General features: G+C 33.3%; 1 protein-coding gene across 1 annotated transcript; it reads right to left on the bottom strand.

The window, feature by feature from the left end:
- Positions 1-640: 640 nt before the first annotated feature.
- Positions 641-8,675, bottom strand: LOC106461881 (proteasome-associated protein ECM29 homolog). Its single transcript, XM_013921747.2, has one exon. It carries the CDS (start codon positions 8,673-8,675, stop codon positions 3,234-3,236), a length of 5,442 nt encoding a protein of 1,813 aa, XP_013777201.1. The 3' UTR covers positions 641-3,233.
- Positions 8,676-11,154: the final 2,479 nt, after the last annotated feature.

Consider the following 11,154-nt stretch of genomic DNA (forward strand, 5'->3'; position numbering starts at 1 on the left):
ACTTGTATCGCTGAAGTTTCGGAAATAATTTCTACCGGAAATTAACAAACAAGCAGATAGGCAACACCTTCAAAAAATTTGAGTGACGGATCCACGTTTGTTTTTATTTCATAAAGTATCATACATACATGTTCCTACCACCTTTCATATCAATAGAAAAGAAAGAAAACAATGTCTTTAGGCAATATATGTTAATGTGATTTACATTAATTCTGCATTTAGTGAAACTAATTTTGTTAATTCAATTCCAACCAGCTAAATAGTTTTGTATTTAAAAGATGTATCGCAACTGTGATATTACTAGTCAAGAAGAAAAATTCGCGTTTCAAAATACACCATCACGGTTCAACAAAGCAAACATGATTTTATTAATTATAACAACTGCATATGTATTCAGTTTACTTGGAAATCTCTCAAAGAGAAAATCCAAAACTCATCACAAAAAACAGGTATGAAATGGCCTCAAAATGCTTTCAGCTTTAGGGTAAACTTGAACTAGCCTTTAAAACGCAAACACAGTTGAAAAACGTAGGCCTGTCTGTACTCTTACTAACCATTTGTATTGTATTGTGTCTATAATTTATTTCAAAGAAAAAAATATATATATACACACTTGTTGTTGTTTACATTTTCACTCAAACCTACTTAGGATATATAACAGTTTTTTAATACATGGTTAAATAATATACTTTTATGTATACTATTTTCTAGTTTTTAACAGTAGACAATAACACCTAACTTCGTACTAACCATATAAACTTCTGAACAATCTAATACCTCAAGTGCTTCTATTATAAAGTTACATTTATTGGTGAAACCATTGGAAAACATGTCATTTAATAGAATAAATATAAATACTGCAAGATATTTAGTGTTCAGTCTGTTTGTTTTAGCACAAGGTTACCCAATGAACTCTGAATTCTGTCTACAACAAAAAATCCGACCCTGGATTTTAGCATTATAAGTCCGTAAAATTATCGCCAACTCTTCGTGCGTCGTCGGTGTAAGATCATATTTTACGATGGTGTACACCAGAGTTCTTGAGCAGAGTAACACTGCTATAATGTTACAAAAATAAACTGTATGATTCACTTTAATTTTAACATCACCCATGAACTTCTGTTTTTTTCTAGTAGTAATAGATTAAGGTTTAACAGCGTGCATATAATTAAATTAGCAACAATGGTATCTTGTTGAATATTTGAAATACAAATATTGTTTTTGAAAGCTGGAAAGTTTCCTAGTACAGTATGTAATCTAGTGAAAAAAAAACTGATATTGGAAAGTATACTGAAGAGAACAATTTGTTAATATACACAAAATATCCTGTAGGTTTTACATTATCACATACTACAACCATATGATATGCTGTAAAATCTTAAAGCAGTAACATGAGAGTAGATGTAAACCATTACTCCTGTTAAAGACAACTAAATAACATTATTTCTGTAGAAAGCTATAGTTTTCTATCAAGGTACCTACACACAACATATGGAAACTACTGGTATTCTGAGTGATAAGATTTTACTTCTGGTTCAAGTACATCAATAGTAATACTGTTTCAATTACCAATGAATTTATTGTTTCAAGAGCAAAAATATAATCACATTAATTTTCTTTGTAATTCTTACATTTTTCAATTACCAATGAATTGTTTGAATGAAAGGAATATAATCACCTTGAAATTATAATTTTTATTTATAATTTTAATATTGTTCCATACTAACCATCCATACAAGGTATGTTGAATCTATGTTCATTCAGAATATGTTTATTTGCAGTTGTAGCTCAGAAAACTGGTTCTAATTCGGCTAAAACTATGTCACTAAAATGGGCTGATGTTACTGCCACTTTACAACATCCTAATCAATTTATAATTATATTAGCCAATGTTTTCATCACCATGTCCCATTTATATTAGCAAACTTGTTTACTACTACTCATACTTACATTAGGCAACTTTTTTTTATCACTATGTCCCACTTTCCATTACAATAATCAACTTGTTTACCACAATGTCCTATTACATTAAAGTAACTAAATGTTTATGATTACTTCCCTTTATATCTAACAACCCATTTTCCACTACTTTCTATTAACTAACCTGTTTTCATTATATTAACCAAAATGTTTGTCACTATTCCCTATTATAATAACCAACTTTTTTACCCCTACTTTTTAGTAAATAAATTTTCTTTTATATCAATTAACCTTAAACATGTATATTACAATTTCCATTACTGTAACCAACATGTTTCCCATCAATTTTTAATTATATTAAGCAAACTGTTTATCACTATCCATTAAATTGAACATGTTCACTTGACTTTCCTTTAAATTAACTAACTTGCTTACTATTACTTTGTATACACCATGTTTATCACTACTTCATTAAATTAACCAACCTGATTACTTAGGGCAGGATTAAGCCTACTTATGGCCCAGAGATGAAGTCCTTCCTTTAATCTGGCACTGTGTTTACAATTACTTAGGATATTTCAATAAACCTTTGTGAAACTCATTATAAATAGAATTCTCCTTTTTAATACACAATTTTACTAAAAGTAAGAGGAAAACAATCCAAAACTACCCATTACACTTCTTGCAAATTAATATATCTTACAAAATGTTTAATAAAAGTATAACACCTGTTTTCTAACTGAATTTGTGTTTCAAATCTTCAAGTTAAATGGAATCAGTTCCTAGAAACTAAAAGCTAAGTAATTTTTAGAGAAGCTTAAATATTTATGAACAGGACTCCAATTAACCTCTGGAAGTAAACTAAGAGACACATTTAAAGCAAGAATGGCACTTTGTGGACAACCAAAACACTGTATAATTTGAAGGGTTCAGAGAAACTGAAATTACTAACAAATATGTTAATTAATTAAAATTATCATGACTTACTGAAGCTCATACAAATGTGAACAGTTAATATTTTGAATAATCCAAAACACAAGTCTTCAAATCTTACCTAAATATAATTATTATTTTAAAGTACCATAATATCACAGAACACTATACAATTCATACATTTAATAACAGCAGCACTTTAGTAAATAGTAAATGATATACATTCTTCAGACTTCTTTACATGAAATGCACTAGTATAAACTTTTGGAATATCTAGTTTTAGATGTTCATTTGCTTTGTTACGACACAGAAGTAATCATAGATGACAAGTATATATGGAAATAGTCTCAGTACACAGATTTATGTGCAATTTTTGTATTTTATTTAAGAATTATAAGAATTTTTGAAGCTTTTTCCTTCATTGCTGGACTACAGTTTTCCATGAGAGAAGTCAAAGATCCACAGAGTTGTTTAACACTTTCAGGGTTTAAATCATCCTTATTTATCTTCAATAATAGCTTCTCTGTCACGTCCAGAGCTTCCATTCTCAAAGTGCTGTACTTCACCACACTAAAAGCAGATGATACAATTTTCAACATTTGTTCAACCAGTGAAGGAGAGAATGGACTTCCTCTAGCATTCTCTTGTATTTCATTTGGTAAAACTGTATTCTTGATAAAACAATTTAATGCCTTCAAGATTGAAAGCTGAACCTTCCATGTGCTGACTGGAAACTTAGATGTCATAAGATTACAGAAAGACGTCTGATATTTTTTTTGAGTTTCAGGAACAGAAGGCCATGCACATCCTAATGCTTCAAATGCCACAATCTGGAAATTAAAGTTTTCCCTAGGGTCTTCTTCCTCACTACTGCTGTGTTGATTATTGTGAGGGCAGCTATTTTTCTTTTCCAGAATAGGTACCAAGATATTGTAGAGATCACCAAAATAGTCCAACTGGTGTTTTTCCAAGATTGCTGCTAAACTTTTTACAGCTGCTTCCTTATATTTTAAATTTTCTTTTTTACATTCTTTCACTAAAACTTGAATAATTTGATGAACAGAAATTTCACCTTCAGTTTCTGTGATTTGATCCATTGAATTGACACAAATCAAAGATAATGCATTCATTATTGATTCTTTTCCTTTCCATGTTCTTCCTGATAGTCCTGATAATAAAGTATTCAACAAAGTTCCAAGATAAGGCTGTTTTAACATTCCTCCCAGTTTTGTTGCCATGGTTGCAACAGCTGTGGCTGCTTGTTCTTTCATAAGCCATGACTGAGATTCTAAGCCTTTTTGAATAAGACTTACTATTTCAGTTAAATATAAACGAATTGCTGTTTCATAACCAGTAGTAAATTCCAGCCAAACTTCTTCCCATGGGTTGGAATCATTAGCTTCTTTTTTTTCTCCTTTGTATGTTTTTTCAAACATTGCCAGGAACACTAATGGTAAAACATGAGCACTATGTGCACGAAGTACATCGGGACTATATTTTGCCATTGCTTGAATAGTGTACCCACATGCTGACCTTGCTGGTGCTTCTTCTTTTTCAAGATACAGATTATGGATTTTCACCAATACTTTTTCTACACTGCTGTCTTTAGCAACTTTAACGAGATGACCAATAGCTGTTGCATAACTTTTTCTAACAGCAGCATTTCTATCCCCAAGTCCATTAATAAATGCTGCCAGTAGTTTTCCAGCAAATGGCTCTATTTCCCTCGGACACTGGAAAGTAAGATTTGATATTAAATATGAACATCCAGTTTTAGTACCCAACCCAACTGAACTACGAATTAAATCAACTAGCCTTGGAACCAACTCTTCCGTGACTTGTTTATCCATATACTGCACACAGTGATTGACAGTCTCCATCATTGGTGAGGAGCGTGATGCTGCAATACGTGCATTATCTATCTTCTCTTGAGTATCTTGTTCTGATCCTAACTTAACACTAAGATAATTTAATGCCTCAGGTTCAAGATCACTGATAGCTTCTAGCAGTGATATCACTAATAACGGTATATGTGGTTTTAACAAAGGCCCAGCATTCTTGCTCACCTGAACAATTGTCAAAAGACTTACACTTCTTACTTCTGACACTCGACTGCATAATCCTTTCTTGATCAAACACACAATAATTAATTGTAAAGCTTGTTCTCCTGCTTTTCCACTAGTAGAATCACAAAGTTTCACCGAAACTTTGCTAAGAACCTTAAGAGCAGATTCAGCAGCATTCCGCACTGATTCTTTAATGTCATCTCTTACCAAAAATAAAGTCTCCCACAAAGACGGTAAATAACCAATAACCTCTGTTAAATCTCGACCTCTTATCAAATCACTAATGGCATAACAGCTTGATTCCCTCACACGCCACTGAGGATTAGTTAAGTTCTCCAGCAAATCATCAAGAATTGTTGCCAGATAAAGATCTATTGTTTTTTGTGGCTCAGAAACAACCGAATCCCATATGGCTATAAAAGACTGTCTGGTAGCTGTATTTGGATCAAATTGATATCTGTACAGTTTTGGAACAATTTTAGGCAAGTGTTCTGACAACTGTTTTCCAGCTTTTTCAGCAATCTTCCCAAACCCAAAAGCAGCACCTTTTCTGGAATTCCAGAGAGTATGATGATTAGCTAAGTGCATGAATTTGTACACAAGATCTGGTTGGTTTAAGTCTGATGCCAAAGAACAAATTTCCTTGTAAGTACTGATCCCACCTCCTGTTGGTAATTTACCCAACATTCCTTCTTCAAACAACTTAGTGTCATCAGATACAGTAACACCTGATTTTCTACCTGAAGTCAAAGTTTCCAGGAGAAGATTTACAAGTTCTTTCTTATCCTGCTCCTCTCCTAGTTCATATATAAGGTTTAAACCTTTAGATGCAATATCTTGAGTAATTTCACTGTTGTCAGCAAGCAAGTTTAATAGAGAATTCTGTATACTTTTAAAAAATGATTTGACAATGCTGTGGTTTCCACAGTCTTTCAAAATACTAATCAACCAAACTGCAGAAGCCTGTCTAACAGCAGGTTTTGTATGAACAACAAACTTACTTAGTATTTCTATAATAACCCATTTCATTTCTTCTTCTTTCAGTCCTGTTTCTTTACACTTGAAATCATCCTTCAGCTCAACCCAAAAATTCCTTGCAGCTGACGAGGAGGGTCCAAGTGCTGCACAACACAAAGCATCACCTACTGTAAAATGAAGATCAACATCTGATTTCTCAAAAGCCACTTGAAGAAGCTTTTCCATGATTAGCCTGCAATGTGGAAATGTAGGATCACCAACACAAATGTACCCTAAAGCTTGAATTGCACGCTCTCTGCACTTAATAGGATATTTTTCTGAACATGCAATGTCTCCAAGCTCTTTAACTAATAACTTGCTTTCTAGTTTTGCATCAATATTTTTAGAATGTACATCACAATGTGACCCACCTGACATTTCAAAATAAGTATGCAAAGGACCATTTCTTCCAATTTCACCAATTCCTAGACAAACTGCTGATGTCAATAGGGAATTGCTATTTTTCAAGTAGGACAACATTGTTGATACAGTCTTGTATACAATTTTAGTAAATTCCTCTATTTTAGCAGCATAATTGCTTTGCGTTTTCATCTGTCGAAACCAAAACCCAATAGCATACCCCACACTTATCAAAGAACCATGCTGAGATTCCAGATTATTGTCCTTCACATTTTTTAAAAGCTCCTCAATGGAATTCACAAATATATTTTCACTGTCATGAGCAATAATAATAGCAAACAGTTTGGCTGAATGTTCTCTTACATCTTCTTTAGTTGACATCATTAGACTTTTAACCAAAGATACGTGAGCAGCAAACTCTTTTGGCAAGATATCTGGAACACCGGCAACAACTTCTAAAAGAATATAAACAACATGTGCATCAGCAAAAGCTAGCAAGTACTGCTTGTTTAAGGCTATGTAGTTGTTCACAGCATTACTCTCTTTGTCAGTATTTGAAAGCAACAGTTTTCTTATATACTTTGAAATATATGGTGATTGCTCTGGATCTAGATTATCAAATTGTAGCTCCTTAGGAACATTAGCACTGTTTACTAGACATCTCCTTAAATATAGTAGCATTTCTAAGTACGTTTCAGGATTAAAGGCCAAAGAAGTTTTTCCTACAACATATTTGTCTTTAGTTTTCATTCTTTGATCTGCTTTCTTAGTGATGTAATGGACAACATCTGGAAACGGGGGAAGTTTTTTTTCTGATTTTCTTGATGATCTCAATATCTTCCTTGCTTCAGTTCGTATCTCATCTTTTGAATCACCAGCAGCCAACATTAAAATATACTGTGAAGGAATGTGATCATCTTCAAATATTGATGCTGCATAATTCACAGCTATCTGTCTTACCTGAGTCACAGGACTTTCTATCTTGGACATTATAAGGGCTTCCATGATACCACGCAGACTTGGTTCTAGATTACAAAATGCTTTAGACAGAAGTCCAAGTGATTCTTGAATAGCAATCTTGCTATCTCGATCTTCATTTACAAGTGCATCAAAAAAGGAATTAACAATGCTTAAATCTTCAGTTACAAGATTTGGAAGTTTCATCCCTAGCATTCCAACTGCAACATACGCTTGATTACGTACCTTAGAATCTTCATTTGGTTCTGCTATCAGCTTCTGCATGCCTGAAATAAGTACTTTTCCAACTGGTAAAATTTGCTTCTCACTGCAGTTGCTACATATTGAGTTAACAAATTGTACTGCCATAGACTTCAATTTCACATTAGTGTTGCTACTGAATAATGCATCAAAAACAACCTGCACAGCTGCTGGAAACTGAGTGGAGGCTGTAGATGATTTCAAGATGTTAGGAAAAATTTTGAGACGAATTCGAGTGTTAGTAGGTGATCGCTTATGTTCAGGCTTCACAGTTGATTTTTTGTCTTTGATGTAATTTGAGCCTAGAAACAAAGAGAATAAGCTATCCACTAATGAACTATTGTTCCAATCAACAACACCAGATATCTTCCGGAGTTCTTGATCAGCAATGCTAGCTACACTATGACGAGTATCTGAGGCAGCCACAATCAAGTGAACAACAATATCTTGTTCTGGGTACACACCACAAGCTAAAAATCGTACTGCTCCCAATTTAATTTTCTCAAGGTTTTCAGGGGGCATTGCTTCATCTCCAACAGTACGTTTCAGTGCATGCTCACTCAAACCAGGGGGAGGGATACTTTCACCTGAAAGGTTAGAAGCTGGACTAGGTCTTGCAAATCCATAGGGAATCAAAAGAAAGTCAAGCAGATAATCCAGTAGTAACTTTGCTACTTTTGGTCTATCTCTCAGTCCAAACAAAACCTTGCACTTCTCTGCATCATTTGGTATCGTTACATGGGGTAATACAGGCATCAACATCAACAAAATACCGTCTTGATGCATTTCTGGTTTGTTTTCTAAACTGCTAAGTAAGCCTGGTAAAATTTCTATTTGCTTACTGATTTCCAACCTGGGGTAACCCATTTTGATGTAAATTATGGTAAAGTTAACAATAAAAGACGTAGCAGCAGGATCTTGGTACTGAAGTAATAATCCATCAACAGGAAGCTGAACCAGAGGTCGAGATTTTAACCGCTTGTTTATATGAACTAAAAGTTCCATAACCTTCTTACGAACGCCTTCTTGAGGGCTCGAAAGTTTCAGCAAAACAGGTGGTAAAAACTTAGCGAGTGCATTTTGCAACTGTTCGTCAGTTTCTGCAGCTCCAATTCGAAGAAACACGCGTTCCAATAAAACCATCTCATCCTGCACAGCCATCTTTACTTATTTAAGCGATTAAAGCGTCCTCCTTGTCTCATTTAGTGTATTGAGATATTTAGAAATTTCATTTCATTTTTAAGTATAATACAATTTAGATTATATTCGAAATATTTTTGTTGATAACGATGTTCTGGGAAATTAATATCTTAAATACCGCAAATACTACCACATAATTTTCTTTATTTAACTTATATTTATCATGATTTTATAAAGGCTAATAGAAAGTCTTGGTTCTATTGAAAGAAGTTAACTTTAAATTGTGTGAGAATTTTGTTGTCTGTATGCGATACATTGTATTTAACTATTAAGGGCTGGGTAGTTTGTTGATGAAACTAGAAATACAGATAATGCTTTATAAAGTTATTTTGCATGTGTTGTTAAGAAGTTGAAATCCAATAACAAAAGAACTGTTGTAATATCCAATTGATATATATATATCATTCTCCTATAATAGATATTTCATATCATCCAATGTTTTAAATATTTGTCTAAAATCCTAATTTAGAACATGGTATATGTATTTAAGGTATTGCTTTCTGTAACATAATTCAGTCAACAATGCTCTCTAGCGTTTCATTAGGTAGTTGTATTATACTGTTGCGTCAGCGAGGTCACGTGACTAGTATCACGCCACCTCCTTCTAGAAATATCCTGTTCCTTCGTGAATTGTCGGGAGACTACTAGACGGTCAAAACGTGACGGAACAAGGAGTAATTGAACTGCAGTCGGAGAATGTGTGAGGTAATGAGTAATTGAATGTATGCGGACAAAATATTGTTGGCCACGTGAGACGTGAGTTATAGCGTTTGTTATAGAGCGACTGTTAAAATTAAGTGTATCGTAAAGTTGTATTCGAAAAGAATAAACCAGTTTTATTTAAGAAAGGACTTGTGTCGCTAAAGTTTCGTCCGAACGAATTTACGGAAAATTAACTAACGAAAGGAGACGTCAACTCATATTTATTGTTACGTATTTGATTGTTTGTTAAATTCCGGTATAAATTCTTTCTGAGGAACTTCAGTGATACAAGTCCTTTCTTAATTAAAACTAGTTTATTCTTTTTCGATACAACTTTGTAATACATAGAATTTCCACAGTCACTTTAAACTTAACAACCTTCATAACACACGCTATAACTCAGAGTGATTCACACACTTTACTTACGGTGCCTACTGCATGCTTGACTCAATTATCTATCGCTTCAATCTATCTCTTTGATCTATCTATATCTCTTCAATCGCGCTGGTTTTTCTCGCCAGGCTTATATACTAAAAAAGAGGGCGTCTCGAACAAACTAGAGTTGTCAGTAAAATTCATGATCCTTCGAGAAACTCCAGCTCGCATGCTCCCAGCGTCGCGTGACTTCCGCTGTTGTAACAATATATATATATATATAAGATTCCTTTACGATTGTCACATGGAGTAGAGATAACTCAGGGTACTAGTAATTTAATTTTGTGATCATTTAGCTACAATGAGAATGTAGATCGTGAAACACTTTTAGAGCTTTCAAGAAAACTCATTTCTGATCAGTGGTTAATGTGGGGTGGTATGCATTGGTATGCCTACCGATAAGGAAAAAAGTGGCGGTAAAAATAGTTATAATGATACAAAACACTCCACTGGCAAGTTTTTGGAGACACATAAAAATGCATTTGCTTTTAATGCATATGCAACTGTAAGGTTAGTATGTTTCTCTTCAGATCAAATATCAATCTACCCCTCTCACCTCCCTTCACTACCAAAATTTTCCAGACTTTAAATCACTGCCAAAATGTCATGTAGTTATTATTGCTTGGCTTGTGTAGAGGAAGAAACTGCATTTTAACGTAAATCTTTAAGATATCGTATATATATATATATATAAGTATTTATCCTAATAGATATGAAAGGCGTGACTGAATAGTTTTCGACCGCAGAATTAGGAAAATAATAGCATAATTGGGATGACTTAAACTTAGACCTTTCAAACTAAGAAATATATTAGTGTCTATGTTTAAAATATTAACAAAATTACTTATAAAAATAATAGGAATAAAAGAAATAGAAGAAGATGAAATTGTATTATTGTGTGTTTTGATTATGTTTCAAAACTGTTACATAACTTCAAAATAAAATTGAATAACAAAAATAAGCTGCAGCAATTTATTGAGAGCATACAAAGTAATTAAAAAGTAAAAAGTGTGGAAACTTTTATCAAAAAAAGTAGAAAAAATTAAAATTATAGATTTTATTTTTCTGAAACTACATGTTTTTAAGAAAGTTCTTCTGAACTTTCAAACAATTTCACCAACTGGTTTTATTTTTGGAAGAAAATATAATGATAGCCACGTTAAGTCCTTATCATTTAGGGACACTGTTGCCATTCGGTTAATTGCATAAATATTACAAAGACAGATGGTGTTTTTATAGGAGGATAATGTTACAAGGTTAGTGTTTGTATAGACAGGTTGTGCTACTGGGGAAGTAATTCAAT

The sequence above is a fragment of the Limulus polyphemus genome, unplaced genomic scaffold (genome assembly GCF_000517525.1).
Source record: "Limulus polyphemus unplaced genomic scaffold, Limulus_polyphemus-2.1.2 Scaffold1052, whole genome shotgun sequence".
NCBI lineage: Eukaryota > Metazoa > Arthropoda > Merostomata > Xiphosura > Limulidae > Limulus > Limulus polyphemus.